The sequence below is a fragment of the Ranitomeya variabilis genome, chromosome 1, assembly GCF_051348905.1.
Source record: "Ranitomeya variabilis isolate aRanVar5 chromosome 1, aRanVar5.hap1, whole genome shotgun sequence".
Taxonomy (NCBI): domain Eukaryota; kingdom Metazoa; phylum Chordata; class Amphibia; order Anura; family Dendrobatidae; genus Ranitomeya; species Ranitomeya variabilis.
The window spans coordinates 586,489,903-586,507,780 of NC_135232.1; the positions used below are offsets into that span (position 1 = coordinate 586,489,903).

Sequence of the window (17,878 nt, forward strand, 5' to 3'; positions counted from 1 at the left end):
GCTGCCAATAGCTGGCGCGCTCCTAAAGATTGACAGTTCTGACTAGTGGTACGTTGGCACTGCTGGTGCACAATGTGCGCACCTTCCTGCTGCTATTAGCGACAGCTTTGTCCCAGGGGTGATGTGAGACATACCCCCTTTTTTTTTTTTTTTTATAATTGTGTTTATTGAATTTAATACAACAGTACATATAAACAGTACAATTAGATAAATCATATATGAACAGTACAAATATGCAAATCATGTAGCAATACCAATGCCCAAGTACCCTAACACACCCCTACCCTTCTCTGCGGACATACCACTTTTTAATGTTTTCGTCTCCTTGCAGGGTGTACGAATGCAATAAGAGATGCAAGTGTAACCACAATATGTGCAATAACCGCCTGGTGCAGCACGGCCTCCAAGTGCGCCTCCAGCTCTTCAAAACCCAGAACAAGGGCTGGGGGATTCGCTGTCTGGACGACATAGCCAAGGGCTCCTTCGTCTGTATATACGCAGGTACGACTCCCTGTCCCAGGACACACAGGGTTCACGTATGATCTGGCGCTTGTATGCTACACCAACTGCTGCTGAGCTGTTAGACGGTGGTGGAGATTTGCCAACGACTTGAAGAGATTAAGCTCCTCAACACGAGGGAAGCAGAAAAACGAACAAGATTCCAGAAATGTGTCACTTACTGGGCTCCTTGTTGTAGTTTTGATAATATTGCTGCTTCAACTCCTCTAATCTTCTCAACCTCGCCCACACGACTGATTGGTAGCTTTCTGCCAATCCGTGGCGTGGGCGGGTTATACAATGCTTATGTATATAGAGGACTACTTAGCTGAAGCTCATTAGTGAGAAGACAAGCAGAGATGCAGCAGAAAGATAGCGATTTATCAAAACTACAGCAGGAAGCCCAATAAGTGACCCAGAATCAGCCACTTTGCTTAGTTTGCCATGTCTCCGAACAGTGCAAAAAGGACGTAAGATGTTTTTATTCTAAAATTAAAAAATCTATAGTGGTCAGAGAAATCTCAGGGGAGTTCAGTGGCTGTCTGATTAGTGACAACAGAAGGAACCATTTTCTATGTGAAGTGATTTTCACGATCTGTCTTCCCGCAGGCAAAATCCTGACGGATGACTTTGCGGACAAGGAAGGTCTAGAGATGGGTGACGAGTACTTTGCCAACTTGGACCACATCGAGAGCGTGGAGAACTACAAAGAAGGGTACGAGAGTGAAGTGAAGTCATCCTCTGACAGCAGCGGCGTAGACATCAAGGAGGATGGGGAAGAAAACAGCGGCAGCGACGACCAGGAGCAGTCAAACGACAGCTCGGATGACAACTTTGGCAAGAACGAAGACCTCACCAACAGTTCTGTGTGGCGGAGCTACGCCACGCGCCGGCAAACCAGGGGTCAGAAGGAAAACGGGACGTCTGAGTCGGCCTCGAAAGACTCGGCATTAGTCCGACAAGCCAGCCAAGAGGAAAACACGGACTGCAAGCTGCCAGAGGAGACCTCCAAAAATAAGGTGGCTTCTTGGCTGAGCTCTAACACCATGACCGACACATACATGGACTCCGATAGCCGCTCATCTCTTAAACTGGGAGACGCGTCCGATGCAGAGAAACTGCCAAAGAAAGAGGAACGTGGAAAGGTGAGGAGGCGTGTGTGTTTAGAGTGGGTTCACATAAATAACACCCATACCCACCCAGGCAAGTTTCATATGTTCCTTTATGCTGGGACTAGAATAGGGCTCTAAACAAGTTGATGCTGTTCCCCCTCCTGGTCAGATCCACGTTTTGCAAAGCAGTCATTAATTGAAACTGCTCAGTGCCAGCAACATGTGGAAGTGATCACTTTTCCTCCCAATGGAATGAGAATCTGATAGCTGAGCAGTAAACAATGGGAACAATGCCACAAGCCAGTTTGAGGGGCATCTACTACTTACCAGCCTTCATCATAGGGAGCTGGGTAATGGGATCCTAGTCCAGTACCTGTGCTAATGTGTAGACAGTGCTACTCTGCTTTTCTCCGAGAAGACGGGTCTGCAGGATGTGAAATATAACTAATTTTAAAACCACACACTAATGGCGCTTCCACGTAATGATCTGGCCAATCTCTGTGAGTGGGAGTAGAGGGTCCACCCCTGCTCTTCTGGGGCATCTGGCACCTCTGGTTACAACTTCACCAAGGAGTCTTTATTCCAATACCATCCATGGACTCTTTCAGATTTGCTGTTAAATCTATTTGTCTCATCAAGTTGGACAGGAGGATTTTCTAACTCTGTCCCTCTAAATTGCAGACCAAAATGCCATGGTTTTATGTGTCTGGTGGATTTGCCCCGCTGCCTGTTAACTTCCGGTGAACAGAGTAGATCACTGTCATTGGTGGATATCCAGAATTTTCGGATTTCCACATCCTGACAGCACTTTTCTGTTTTGGATTGCCACCATCAAATATGTCCGAACCTCATATCCCAGGATTTTGTCTGTCATTATAGCCCTCCTTCACCCACCGGAGGATCGTAACCTCTCCCTTTCTGGCCTACATGTTGATCAAGGTTGTTTCTAGGCTGACTAGTTAGGTTTTTCAAAAGGACCCCACAAACCTCTTCAGTTGGGTCTTCTACAAATAACTCTGGACACCTGAGACCTCTTTTGTTCAGTCTTTTGCGAGTAACTCTGGGCACTCTGATCCTCTTACCCTGGGACATCAACTGGTTTGGTGTCTTGGGATTAACTCTGGAAAACCTGGGTCCTCTTTGGTTGGGTTATGAGTTGGTTACATCTTCTGCGAACAACTCTGGACACCTGTGTCCTCATCGGTTGTGTCTTCAGCGATTAACTCTGGACACCTTGTGTCCTCTTCAGTTGGGTCTTCTGGGAATAACTCTGTGGAAAATTGGCACATTGTTGTAAGTGTCCAAATTTTGCAAAGACTGGGTCAACTCAATAGTCTGGACCATCCATCCAGCTGTCTTCAAGAGTTCAGATGACATGGACTTCTTGGCTTTCAACTGGATCACAGGCTACCCAGCTCTCTTCACTGAGCCCAAGGCCCTTATACAAGAGGCATGGATGTGCTCATCTTTCTAGGGAACTAGCTTGCCCCCTTAACTCTTCTTTTCTCCAAGAACGCTGACAGAAAGGGCATGCAGGCAATCGTCCCTACAAGTCTGGATTGGCTTCAAGGACTTGGTACATCAATGTTTCCAGACAACTTCCTCTAACTAGGGACTCTCTCTATCCTGGTTCCACTATTTCACCTGAATCTAGCAGTTCTTCTTCAGCTGTTACAGATTGAAGTTTGTGAATTTTGAGCTGCTGATAGATACAGCGCTTACCATAGTGCAGGGGTCCCCACACTGAAGCTCAAGAGGCACATGTGGCTCACAGACCCATGATGTGTGGCTCGTGGCTGTCTGCCAGATTGGTGCATTAGCACCAGGTGTAGCCAACGGCTATTTAGAGCACGTCTCTAGATGGTGACTTCTGTGTAACATGCACAGAAGAGCAGATCTGAATGAGGTTAAGGTAGGAAACCATGGAGCTGGGCATACTGCCTTTTGTGATTTATGTGAAGAAGCTTTGGCTATCATTATACTGATAATGGGGCCTCTGGGTGTCACTACTGTAAGTGGGGCAGGAGCTGGATGTGGCTCGTGACTCTCCCAATGTCAAAAAGTTTGGGCACCTCTTCTTCTATAGAGTGTACCATCTCAAGGGTCAGGTCTTCAACCAGCCCCCTCTCATGGTTCCATCCTTAGTAAGCTGTCTACTCTTAGAGACTGTTAACAGGATCTGTATTATAAGATGTCCTGCTGGCTCGTGACTCCGTTAATGTGGGTTTACAGTAGCCGATGGCCACTGATCGACTGTGTTTGCCAACTGTACTTACCACGCACACAGAATATTACTCTAGACAGCACATGGACGTTGTCTGATAACCTACTTTTAAGCAAAAATCATTTGAGGGACCAGCACTAATGAAAAATGCCAGGTACACTACTAATACTCCCTTTATTCTCTGTTGTCACACAGGATGTGGATGAAGCCGGCAAAGCCCCTGGGTAGGTGCAGATGGAAGCGTCCGACATAGTGAAGATGTTTCTTATACCTGGCATCATAGTCTTCTTACAGTTTATTTTTGGTCTTTTAGGCATGGAGAAGGTAACCGGGTATACGGCTACAACCCGAGCCCAGCGCACCCTCAGGGCATCAGGAGGCCAGTCAGCAAGACCTCCATGCACCAGAACAGGCGCCAATCCAACACGCAGACCAACGATGTAAGCAGATGCCAGGTTTGTGATGATGAGGAGGGTTATCCTTGTCCAGATGCTGAGATTTCATTATTACTCTGTCGCCTCATTGGGGGACACAGGACTATGGGTGTTATGCTGCTGTCCACTAGGAGGCGACACTATGCATAATCTGAAAAAGATTAACTGTGGCTCCTCCTCTGCAGTATACACCCCTGGACGGCATCGGCCTTCTCCAGTTTTTGCTTAGTGTCGCATAGGAGGCACACCTAAAAGATTTTTACTCCGTTTTTTTCCGACGGGATTACAGATGAAGAAAAGAGGGTCTCCTGTGAGACTCCCGGCATGGCTCCTTCCTCGGCCCCCTATTATGGGGTGCCCAGTTGAAGTAGAGATGGTTATTCCCCATGTTGCTCCTTCCCCAGTCCCTCGGGTGCTGGTTCGAAGTCGAGACCCCATCTCCTTCCCCAATTCCTTTTGGTTTCTGGGTTGAGGTCGAGGCGAGGATAAAGGTCCCTGAAGTTGTGACATCAGCACCCTCCCTATCCCCCTCTGGGGGTATTAGGTTGAGACACCTCAGGTAGGGCCTGTACAGGCAGCATTCTACAGCTCCCAGCAATGGGCCAGCACACTGCGCCTGCATCCAGGGACCCCAGCCCAGCTGCGGGCTCCTGTTGGGGCCGGGGGGAGTGCAGGCAGGCATGGCACATACAGACACAGGGCTCCCTGCGCCCCTGTCTCTGCGGCAGCACCAGCTCTATACTGCCTCAGGGAGACCCCAGCCGGGCTCCCCCTTCCGCTTATAGCCCCACCGCCATCCTGCTTTTAAATCCGGAGGGGTCCAGTTCAGATCCAACCGCCTCCCGGACTTTCGCGCCGGCCTGGAGCCCTTCTGGGCCTCAGGCATCTAATTTAGGCCCCGGCTTCGGCCTAGCTGAAGCCGCCGCCTCCTCTCCGCCCCCCGGCCCACCCCCGGATGACAACTATGACACTCTACAGTGTCATAAAGGGGGTGGATCGAGACAGAAAGGGCGCATTTTTACACAGCTTTGCCGCCTTTTTCCAGCTCTCCGCCCCCTTCTCCCCCTTCCTCTCTTTCTCAGCAGCCATTTTTCTGCTGCAGATTAACCCTGCATCTCCCGGTCTCCAGGACCAGGCAGCCAGTCTCGGGGGGGCACAGGACTGTGGATCTTCGACGCTGGACCTAGGGGCACACTGGTGGGGTAAGATCACAGCTGGGTTTTTTTACTCAGCTGTGAATCCATATTACCTATAAGGCTCCCCTATAGATTTCTCTACCCCTGTAAGGTCCTCTGCCGGCGGCCTTTCTGCACTATGCCGGGCTCAAGGTCCAAGAGAACCAGGCAGAACTGCTATTATACATTCTGCACAGCCTGCGGGACCGCTCTCTCCAGTGGCAGCACGTACCCGCATTGCCAGAACTGTATACAAACTAATGTGTCAGAGCCCCAAGAAACCCCTGCCAATGCCTCGGTGTCTAATGCCACGCCGGAATGGGCTACTCAGATATCGCAATCTATGACGAAGTCTATAGATAACCTAACCTCCACATTGCTTCAGGCTCTGCAGGGTCATGCCCCGGCTATGACCGTTACCCAGCAAAGGGAGAGCTTGACTCAGGAAAAAGATGACCCTGGCACATCCACGTCTAGGTCAGGACGCAAGCGGACCCATAGATCAAGTCCATCTGCGTCATCCCATAGCACACGGTCATCCCCCTCTAGGGAGAGACACCGTAGCTCTAGGTCATCTAGACCGTCCCATTCCAGGAACAGACAATGCAGATCTCCGCAATCCCCGACCAGAGAAGGTCTCCCCAGCTCACCCAGCAGGGGACGCCTCAGTGATACACAGGATTCGGAAGGCATCTGCGACTCTGACTCAGACAGAGAAACGGAGGGGTCCCTGATCCCAATCCCTCCTAGCAATACAGCGCTAGTTGAGGACATAATCTCTTCCATCCATCAAGTGCTGGACATTTCTGATCCGCCACCAGAGGCCCCAGAACATAAGATTTCCTTTGAAGGACCTCTGAAGCCGCCTAAGGTTTTCTCTAACCACCCAGAGTTTAAGGCGATCCCTAAAAAGCAGCTCTCACAGCCTGAGAAAAAATTCGCTAATCGCAAATATCTGGAGGTGAGGTACCCCTTCCCACAGAATGACACCAAGGAATGGACAGATCCACCTGAAGTGGATCCCCCAGTCTCTAGGATAGCAGCACAGACCCTCCTTTCACTGCCAGATAGCTCAACCCTCAGGGACGCAGCAGACCGGCAGGTAGAACGCATGGCTCGTTCAATTTTCGCCTCAGTTTGGGCTGCCAAGGCCATTCTGGCCTGGACAAAGAATTTACAAGCTCTCCAAGCATCCGCTCCTGAGCTGTCGGACCAAGTGGTAGCAGTTGTAGCAGACTACATGCTCCATGCAGCTCTGGATTCAGCAAGGGGAGTAGCGGGGATAGCATCAAACGCCATCACGATTCAGTTTATCCTCTGGCTGCGGGAATGGAAAGCGGACTCAGCCTCAAAGAAGTCCCTCACGCACCTCCCCTACCTCAGTGGGAGACTTTTCGGTGAACAGTTGGACACTATGATATCCAACGCCACCGGGGGTAAGAGTACGTCTCTTCCCTAACTGAAACCTAAACGCACTTACAAGAAGCGTGACCAAACTCGATTCCGATCCTTTCGGAATTCCTCGGGCTGGTCTGCCTCGCCTCCAGCACAAAATCGTAACCGTTCCCCATGCAGGGACAACTCACGATCGACGCAAAGGTCGGCCAAGACCTGGCAGTCAAAAGCAGGCCAGCCTAAGCCCAGAGGAGGAAAATCTTAGACTTTCTCCTCATCATGACTCACGGACTCCGGAAGACACCACACCAGTAGGCGGCCGACTTTTGCTCTTTCATCAAGTCTGGCTGCCTATTACAGAAGACAGGTTGGTCAGGGAACTAGTGTCTTCCGGATACAAAATAGACTTCACCTCCATCCCACCGGACCGATTCTTCCTCTCTGTCCCCCCAAAACCGCCAGCCAAGGCTCGTGCCTACCACCAAGCGGTCTCCTCGCTTTTTCAAGCAGGAGTCATAGTACCGGTACCCACGACCGACCGCTTCCGAGGGTTCTACTCCAATCTGTTCGTAGTTCCCAAGAAAGGAGGCAGTGTACGGCCCATACTAGACCTAAAACAGCTCAAAAAATATGTACGGGTCCGTCACTTCCGCATGGAGTCCCTTCGGTCCATCATTGCGTCCATGGAGAAAGGAGAATATCTCCTCCATAGACCTACAAGACGCATACCTGCATATACCCATTGCACCTGCCCATCAGAGGTTCCTCAGGTTCGCAATAGGCCAGGACCACTACCAATTCGTGGCTCTCCCTTTCGGACTCGCCACAGCTCCCAGAGTGGTCACCAAATTTATGGCAGCCACCATGGACGTCCTGCACTCCAGAGGCATAGTAGTTGTTCCATACCTGGACGATCTACTCATCAAGGCTCCCACCTTCAAGGACTGCGAGCTCAGCGTCTCAATCACAACCGATACTCTCAGTCGCATGGGCTGGTTAATGAACCTACAAAAGTCATCTCCAACCCCGAGTCAGTCCCTGACCTTCCTGGGAATGCTATTCAACACCTCCAGGGGTCTAGTGCTCCTTCCCAAGGACATCTGGCTTCAAAGTTATGGAACTTGAGAGTGTTCGGACTAATATTAGGGGTGGAGATAGCACCAACAGTCTTCTCCGTTGTGAAACGAAGTGGATATTTAATCTGAAAAGTTTGGCTCCTCAGGGCCTGAATGAAGAAATACTCTTCACAGGTTTTTACAACAAACTATGACCTTGCATATCTGGTCAGTATCTATCTCGTTGGCTTTCCATATATTTTTTACTCATCCTCCTCATTCTTTCGGGATGGATATATATCCCGTATTTTGTAAACCGCTTCTGTAAAGAAGTCTGATTCCTTGAGGTGATGTTTTCTCATTTGAATAACTGTCTATGATGTACCTACATGCCCCAATACGTGCTTAATATGTTTGGGAGTCCAATCTCTCTATAACTAATTTTTTTCATATTAAACTGCTGCTGTGACATCCCATTTCTATTTATTCATATGGATACCTATACCTACAGGGTTTGGTGGCCTTGTTTATAGAAGTAATAGTTACTGCCATTGAGTTAACCTGTTTGGATTCACATTGTTTGGATTAATAGGCCATTCAGTACCCTTTATGAAATCTTTTAGTATGGTATAGATAGTACCACCGGGGTGGGGTTTTGTGTGTCAATCTTTTGGAGCCTATTATTGTGATCACTACCTAGCTCCTCCAATAGTACTTCTCCTGGTACCGATATTCATATGGCCCCTCGGGTCTTGGTAGGTGTATGGGTATGTTATATACTACCCCATGCGGCATTTTATTATTATCATCTTTATTCTCTGTCTTGAATGTATATCCATAATTGTTTCTTTGCTGCCTCGTAGCTAGGGCACCTATTTCATTTTGGTTGTGCTATCCACATTCCTGTCCATGATATGATATCATCTGTGACATATCATGCACTTCCTGTGCTTGACCGTTTGGCTTTTATATGCATCATATTCTGCTCGTTATGGCGCTTGTGCAAATATGCTATCTGACAGCATTGTGATAATATATAAATTACTCTCATATACATTCTTTGCCACTTTTTGGCCTATGCATAATACGTCGATTTATGCGCACATAACTTTGGGCAAACACATTTAGTGCACCATCTATGATGTCGGTCTTTACCATTCATGTGGCACACTGTTATAGGGGGTTATGTGACTGTTCTTTTTTGCGCCATGAGTCATACCGGGAACTGGATTCATCTTGCAGTGTACATACTTTGCGTATGAATACGCTATCATTACGCCTTAATTTTGGCACTCTTTTCTTTTGCTGTGACTGACACATGCAGTGTATGACAACAAATATGTAAAGCATTTTGGCGTTATATTGTTCGTTTTTTTTTTGTTTTTTTTTTGGTAATGGGACCCACTCTTTCAGTACCTATACTTAGCGCATTTATATGCCGTCATGGTGCCCTTACTCCGGCACTTTGTTCCTTGTTGCCGTAGATACTTGGAATGTATAACAACGAACGTGTGAAGCATCTTGGCGCATGCGCAACGGCTATATCGCCCGCCATCTTGGGACACCTTGCCCGGTCTTATGTCTATGACGCTGGGACACCTCCGGTCCCTAGTATGGCGCTTCAGCGTCCATCAGCCCACACATTGCCGTTCCCTGCTCTTGGCGCATGCGCAATGGTTATATCGCCCGCCATCTTAGGACTCCCTGCCCGGTCATATGCTTATGAGGCTGGGACACTTCCGGTCTCTAGTATGGCGTTTCGGCGTCTATCAGCCCACACATCGCCGTTCCCTGTTTAGGGAGTTTTTTCAGCTGGTATGTATTGATTTTGATTTGGGTCTATAAATAGTCGACATTATACGGACACTAGTACTTCCGCTCCTGACGAAGCCACGTTGTGGCGATACGCGTTGGGCGTTCTTTGCCCCCCACTACCGGTGCCATGCTGGCTTAGCGCTGGTTTAGCCTTAGGCAGGTTGTATTTGGCGTCCATAACTCCCTTTTGCTCCCCCTTGCATGTATCCGTATGCCTTTCCATACAGCCATTGGTGTAGGCAAATTTGGCATTTATATGCACTGCATGTGCAGGCCTATATATATTCCATCTATAGTCTGTGGTATCTAAGTATTGTCCTCCATTTTATATCACAGCCCCTATATGTCCTGCTTCTATCATTCTATTGTTTGTTTGTGGCATTTAGGATATATTTATATACCTCTGTTTCATCAGAATACATGTCTGTACGCTTCTTCTTCTTTATGCAGTAATTACTTTAGACTCTGTATACTTTGCATGCAGCACTTTATACATATGTGGGACTAGTACAGTACACTCACCGGCCACTTTATTAGGTACACCATGCTAGTAACGGGTTGGACCCCCTTTTGCCTTCAGAACTGCCTCAATTCTTCGTGGCATAGATTCAACAAGGTGCTGGACGCATTCCTCAGAGATTTTGGTCCATATTGACATGATGGCATCACACAGTTGCCGCAGATTTGTCGGCTGCACATCCCAAAGATGCTCCATACAAGGCAGGATGGATCCATGCTTTCATGTTGTTTACGCCAAATTCTGACCCTACCATCCGAATGTCGCAGCAGAAATCGAGACTCATCAGACCAAGCAACGTTTTTCCAATCTTCTACTGTCCAATTTCGATGAGCTTGTACAAATTGTAGCCTCAGTTTCCTGTTCTTAGCTGAAAGGAGTGGTACCCGGTGTGGTCTTCTTCTGCTGTAGCCCATCTGCCTCAAAGTTCGACGCACTGTGCGTTCAGAGATGCTCTTAGGCCTACCTTGGTTGTAACGGGTGGCGATTTGAGTCACTGTTGCCTTTCTATCAGCTCGAACCAGTCTGCCCATTCTCCTCTGACCTCTGGCATCAACAAGGCATTTCCGCCCACAGAACTGCCGCTCACTGGATTTTTTTTCTTTTTCGGACCATTCTCTGTAAACCCTAGAGATGGTTGTGCGTGAAAATCCCAGTAGATCAGCAGTTTCTGAAATACTCAGACCAGCCCTTCTGGCACCAACAACCATGCCACGTTCAAAGGCACTCAAATCACCTTTCTTCCCCATACTGATGCTCGGTTTGAACTGCAGGAGATTGTCTTGACCATGTCTACATGCCTAAATGCACTGAGTTGCCGCCATGTGATTGGCTGATTAGAAATTAAGTGTTAACAAGAAGTTGGACAGGTGTACCTAATAAAGTGGCCGGTGAGTGTATATGGGACCTAATTATTAGTTCTGATTATTCATCTCGATATGATTCCCTATTTAACATATACAAAAATACCTGTTTGCAAGGGGGTGTTCTAGATTGATTACTAGTATTTCTTGAGCTCTATTATATTTTTTTGAGCTTTATTACATTTTCACATTTGTTATGGCCATAACAATCACATGCCTATAGGGCTAACACCATAAATTTTACTCTTGGAGTAATTGTATATTGTATATTTTATATGCGCTTTTCAACATTTGTTATTCTATTGTGTGCAATTGTCGTAGTATATCTACAAGATACATCTTTTTTGTACTGATCTGTATCCGGTTTTTGGGGGGCTACCCCTTCATGGGGATGTACCTATCAGGTTTTTAATTGTTTTTAATGTGTGCTGTGTCTTGTATTGACTATAATAAAATTAAGTATTAATCTAAAATTTGTTCTCTTGGTGATCCCCGGTTGTGTGTATGTCTTCTTTCTCTTCTTGTTGACATTACTCTCTTGGACATACCCTGGGTTGATCCCATTTTTGATATAAGGCTGATGGTGCCCTCCACTCTCTTTTTCCATGGTCCTTCCCAAGGACAAGGCACTGGGTCTCGGACTAGGAGTTCGCACCCTCCTCCGCAAACCCCCTCGATCTCTCCGGTTTGCCATGAGAGTCCTCGGCAAGATGGGGGCAGCAATAGAAGCGGTCCCATTTGCCCAGTTTCACCTCAGGCCTCTCCAACTAGCCATTCTCAAGTCCCGGGACAGGAATCCCTTTTCTCTCGACAGGGAATTCCAGCTAACATCGTCAACCAGGAGGTCCCTGCACTGGTGGCTCAAGCCAACCTCGCTAGCAAAGGGGAAATCCTTTCTCACAGGTCAATGGAAGGTTCTGACCACCGACGCGAGCCTGACGGGTTGGGGTGCGGTGCACCTACACCACAGGGCAAGTGGTCCCCAGTGGAAGCGACCATGCCCATCAACATCCTGGAAATTCGTGCCATCCTTCTGGCATTGAGGGCCTTCCATCACTTACTGGCAGCCTCTCACATCAGAATACAGTCGGACAATGCCACGGCCGTGGCATATGTGAATCACCAAGGGGGGACCCGCAGTACCCAGGCGATGCGAGAAGTGTCACACATCCTCCGCTGGGCGGAGGACACAGGGTCGGTTCTTTCGGCGGTCCACATTCCGGGTGTGAACAACTGGGAAGCAGACTTCCTCAGCCGACAAGGAATAGACTTGGGAGAGTGGTCTCTCCATCCCGAAATATTTCAACAGATCTGTCTCCGCTGGGGCACCCCGGATGTGGACCTAATGGCATCCCACTTCAATGCCAAGGTCTCCAACTTCATGGCCAGAACACACGATCCGCGGTCGCTTGGAGCAGACGCTCTGGTTCAGGACTGGACCCAGTTCCAGCTTCTGTATATTTTTCCACCTCTCCCCCTGATATCCAGAGTGGTGAGGAAGATCAAACAAGAGGGAGTTCCAACCATCCTAATTGCACCGGACTGGCCCAGACGTACATGGTACGCCGACATCGTACAACACACAGCAGACGCCCCCTGGCGTCTCCCCGACCGCCACGATCTTCTATCACAAGGCCCGTTCTACCACCAGAACTCAGGGGCTCTCAATTTGACGGCGTGGCCCTTGAGACCTGGGTTCTAACCCAGGCAGGGCTCTCGACGGACGTCATTGGAACCATGATCAGGGCACGGAAGCCAGCCTCTGCCAATATTTATTACCGTACCTGGAAAGCTTTCTTTACCTGGTGCGAATCTCGTGGCCAGATCCCACTCCCTTATTCCCTACCCAAAGTACTTGGTTTTCTCCAATCTGGTCTGGAGGCCAGGCTGTCATTGGGCTCGCTTAAGAGCCAGGTGTCAGCCCTCTCAGTGCTTTTTCAAAGGCGCATTGCTACCAAGCCGCAAGTAAGGACTTTCCTTCAGGGGGTTTCCCGATTGGTTCCCCCCTACAGACGACCACTAGAAACGTGGGACCTCAACCTGGTCCTGACAGCATTGCAGGAACCATCCTTCGAACCCCTTAAGGAGGTCCCGCTCCGCCTTCTTTCCCAGAAGGTGGTTTTCCTGGTGGCAATCACCTCGCTACGCAGGGTGTCTGAACTGACAGCACTCTCCTGCAGACGGCCCTTCCTGGCTTTTCACCAGGACAAGGTAGTTCTTCTTACGGTCCCATCCTTCCTTCAGAAGTTTGTGTCCAACTTCCACCTCAATGAGGAAATTTCACTACCATCCCTTTGTCCTGTTCCGGTTCATAGAGTGGAGAAGACTCTTCATACGCTTGACCTTGTCAGGGCATTGCGTATATAAGTGTCTAGGACTGCGTCCTTCCCGGAGGTCTGATTCTCTTTTCCTCCTTCCGGAAGGCGGCCACAAGGGTCTGCCAGCTTCCAAAGCTACCCTTGCCAGGTGGATCAAATCCACCATACAAGAGGCTTACCGCCTTAAGAATTCTCATCTTCCAGCCGGTATTATAGCACACTCTACACGGGCGGTAAGGGCCTCCTGGGCCATTCGGCACAACAAGTGTGTAAGGCGGCCACTTGGACTAGCTTACACACTTTTACTAAACACTACAGGGTTCATACCCAGTCCTCAGCGGACGCGAGCCTGGGTAGATGTGTCCTGCAGGCGGCGGTGCCCTAAGTATAGGGGCCTGTCTGCACAATATTCGTCCATTGCTTCCCACCCAGGGACTGCTTTAGGACGTCCCATGGTCCTGTGTCCCCCAATGAGGCGACAGAGTAAAGGAGATTTTTGTGTACTCACCGTAAAATCTCTTTCTCTTAGCCTCTAATTGGGGGACACAGCTCCCACCCTGTTGCCCTTCCGGGCCGTTGTAACTGTTGAGTTCTCATATTGTTTTCTTGAGCTCGTACATAGTTGCCTTCTTACAGGCATAATTATGTTATTCATGTTACATAGTTGCCTTCTTACAGGCATAATTGTTATTCATGTTACGTTCCTCCTACTGCTTTTGCACAAAACTGGAGAAGGCTGATGCCGTCCAGGGGTGTATACTGCAGAGGAGGAGCCACAGTTAATCTTTTTCAGATTATGCATAGTGTCGCCTCCTAGTGGACAGCAGCATAACACCCATGGTCCTGTGTCCCCCAATTAGAGGCTAAGAGAAAGAGATTTTACGGTGAGTACACAAAAATCTCCTTTTTTTAATCTCCTTTTTGTTTTAGGAGGTCCTGACCTTATCCAGCAGCTCGGAGAGCGGCGGAAGTAAGAAACCAGCCGCCCAGACAAATGCCAACGACAGCGACGACATCCAGACCATCTCCTCCGGCTCCGATGTGGATGAGGATAAGAAGAATGTCTCCTTCAGCAAAGGTAGAACCCTGTCCGGCTGGACTTTCCCAGTTCTTCCTCTCCCTGACTGTTATACATCACTGTGCCGGTGCTAGCTGTGTTACACCACCGGCTCCTCCAGAGCCAAGCTCTGATTGCTGCCACTTGATTGCTAACTTTTAGTTCATGTTCTATCCAATGTCTCCAGGCGGACCGCTGGTAAAGAGACAAGTAGCAGTAAAATCCACCCGAGGATTCGCCCTGAAATCTACTTACGGTATCACAGTCAAGGCCAACATGGCGTCAGCTGACCGGGGCGAAGGAGGAGGCGGACGCAGGGCGACCCGCCAGTTCTATGACGGGGAGGAGTCTTGTTACATCATCGATGCCAAATTGGAAGGAAACTTGGGCCGATATTTAAATGTAAGTTGCCTTACGTGTTGCCGAGTTTTATTATTTAAAGGGCCAGTCCCAAGCTAGGAAGTAATCGCATATCCCCATCTCTGAGGGTTTGACCATTGAAACCCCCAGCAATCCCGAGAAAAGGCCCCATGTGCATGTAGCGGCAGATGTAGCTGAACGCTTCCTGCGATGATCACTTGCTGCTGCATTTACTCTCTTCAGCACCCTGGTTCTCGGGAGCTGGGGGGTTCAGCGGTCAAACCCTCAGTGTTTGGGATAACTTCCTCACTTGAGAATACCCCTTTATCTGGTTTGGGCTGTATTTGCTGCCTTACTGGATAAGACTGTGGAGGCTGAAGGATGGCTCCGTGTGGAAAGTTCTGCAATCTGCCCTACTCGTGTGAGAATACTCCCATCCTCCAGAAGCTGCTTACCCTTCCCTTTGTGTCTCATTCCAGCACAGCTGCAGTCCTAACCTGTTTGTCCAGAACGTGTTTGTGGACACTCACGACCTGCGCTTCCCCTGGGTGGCCTTCTTCGCCAGCAAGTAAGTAATCCGCTTAACATTCTTGCGCTTCCCCACTAATTATGTGTTGTGTTTAGAGTTGAGCGAATGTTCCTCTCCCTCCTCATTTGGCAAGCTATAGCGCTTACTGAATAAGCTGCAGAGGGAGCCCGGAAACATAAGTGCTCCTGCTGATCAGCTGTCCACCGCAGCTGCATGGAGAGCCTATTTGTTGTGCCTGTCACACAGCCGCTACACATGCAGCTGATCAGCAGGAGCGCTCCATGTTCCCGCTGCAGCTTATTCGGTAAGCGCTATAGCTTGCCAATTAAGGAGGGATCCGAACATCTTCGCTCATCTCTTGTCATGTTGTGTGTGCGGGGACTGCGACCATCCTATGCCTGATACATGGCGCTGTGCCTTCCTGTAGATTCACACCCAGTGAATGGATATTGAAGGAGGGGGGCATGTTGGATTTCACATGCCCAATCTTTCCCCCACTGCAGATTAGTAGCCACAGGACACATCTGCCAGTGCTCATTCTTGGCCTACAAGAGGCGTCTTGTATGTGAGATCTGCTTCAGATTAGGGAACTTGCTTCCATATTGATTTGCTTCTTGAAAAGCAGATCACATGATCTTTCTCTTGGCTTTGCTTAATGGGATTGTCATCTTTTTAAAGGGGTAATATTGCAAAGTGCGTGTTGAAACCAGTGACTTTGCAATTTACCTCTCCTTTGATTCTATTACTTCTTGGTGCTGTCGTTACCGGCCACCTCTGCAGTCTTCTCAGCAGTGGCCACGTTCTGGCCTGAAGCTGGCTGGATCCGGCCTGCTCACGTCCATATCCGCAGCAGATGCTGCCTTTTTTTGCACCATTAGAGCGTGCCGTTTGCGCATTGTTGGTGTTGCTTCTCACTTCTCTTCAGGAGCCCCTGCTTGATTAACAGATTAGACAATCCCCTTTATGTTGGCACTGATAAAGGGACATTTCTTACCCTATCAGGTGCTATGATAGGGTGTCCTGTCCATTACGGTTGTGTACATGAACCACTTCTGTAAGCATATGTGCAGCCTATCAGGAATTGGCAGCGCTTTGGACGCGCCACATGTCCGTCTCCGCTGGTGTCTGTGGATGCATAGTGGACATGGCATTTCTTGAAGTAACACCTAGGCGCTGCACAAGTACGCAGTGTCCATCCTGCATTGCTAACTGTTTTTGGTCCTCTTTGGTGTATTGCTAGAAAGCAGCCATTGTGCGGTGTGCATGGACCCCCAGCTTCTGCTTTCTTCTAGCTAACCTGTCTATTTGTGCTCTGGTAGGAGGATACGAGCGGGCACTGAGCTCACCTGGGACTACAACTACGAGGTGGGCAGTGTGGAGGGCAAGAAGCTGCTGTGCTGCTGTGGATCCACCGAGTGCAGGGGCCGTCTGCTCTAACACCCTTCTACCAAACATCTAATCCTGGTGCTGAAGACAGATCCCCCTCTCCTGACTCCTCCTCCTCACACAAGTGTTTTGCAGGCCCCACTGTCCCCCCCCCCATTACTGATTCCCCAGCTCCTTGGGATGAGGAGAGGTGATGTCTTAGTCTTTATTTCTCCTTAGATTTGGTTTATATATATATTTTTTTCCTGTCCAGATAATAAAAGTTAGTGTTATTATGATGTAATCATTTAATAGCAGGAAAGGGTTCCCTGATCTGGACCCTCACTTTCTTTTTTTTGTTGTTGTATCTCCTCCTCAAGGGTTGCAGAATAGTGGCAGTTTGGGATCGTGAGACCACCACTGAGCTCTGAGATCCATCCATCCATCTATTCAGCCTGTACATATTAATGCAGGAGTTTTTGAGTGGATGGGGAGCAGGAAAAGGCGGTATATAAAAGCTGAAAGACTTAGTATGGTTGAAGATGTTGGAAAAGGCATGAATGGGGCAGTGAACTGATATTTGGGGTCTTCACTGTACAGTCTCTTGCAGCATAAACCCATGGTTCTCCTGTGTCCACTATTAGGCAACAGCAAAAAGAGGATTTGGGGTACTCGCAGCAAAAAAACCCTCATTCTCTTGTAGGCAGAAACTGGTCTGCCACCTAGTATCGGTAATGTACGCCTATGGTCTCCTGTGTCCCCCAACGGTGCGAACAAGATATGTCTGTATTGTGGTATACTGCAGTATCCAGACATGGTAGCCCTATGTACCCATAAAGTGATGAGAGGATTTGGGGTACTTAATGTAAAAGCAGTGTAGCATTTATTGCACGACCCAGTAACATAAATCAATGAGTTTTCAGTTTGCCCCATGAATCAACAGAGAAAAGTGTATTTTGAGTACTGGCTATATGGCTGTGTGTACACGTTGCAGATTCTTCGCTAAAAAAAACGCATACATTATGCATCCCATCATTTAGAATGCATTCTGCAATTTTTGTGCACATGTTGTGTTTTTTTCCGCGAAAAAAACGCATCGCTGTAAAAAAACGCAGCATGTTCATTAATTTTGCGGATTTTCCACTATATTATTGTATTGGG

The 17,878-nt window shown here is 48.6% G+C and overlaps 1 protein-coding gene across 5 annotated transcripts in view; it reads left to right on the plus strand.

The window, feature by feature from the left end:
• SETDB1 (SET domain bifurcated histone lysine methyltransferase 1) overlaps positions 1 to 17,013 on the plus strand; it is a 158,503-nt gene extending 141,490 nt beyond the window's left edge. For 3 of the 5 annotated variants that reach the window (XM_077257881.1, XM_077257873.1, XM_077257863.1), the window contains exons 15-22: positions 332 to 501; positions 1,108 to 1,643; positions 4,030 to 4,058; positions 4,148 to 4,289; positions 14,337 to 14,484; positions 14,651 to 14,865; positions 15,303 to 15,391; positions 16,672 to 17,013. In XM_077257881.1, coding sequence (XP_077113996.1) covers positions 332 to 501; positions 1,108 to 1,643; positions 4,030 to 4,058; positions 4,148 to 4,289; positions 14,337 to 14,484; positions 14,651 to 14,865; positions 15,303 to 15,391; positions 16,672 to 16,789 — 1,447 coding nt within the window. In that variant the 3' untranslated portion in view covers positions 16,790 to 17,013. The remainder of the gene's footprint in view (positions 1 to 331; positions 502 to 1,107; positions 1,644 to 4,029; positions 4,059 to 4,147; positions 4,290 to 14,336; positions 14,485 to 14,650; positions 14,866 to 15,302; positions 15,392 to 16,671) is intronic. The other 2 variants (XM_077257898.1, XM_077257890.1) reach the window with 1 other exon arrangement.
• The last annotated feature ends 865 nt before the right edge of the window (positions 17,014 to 17,878 follow it).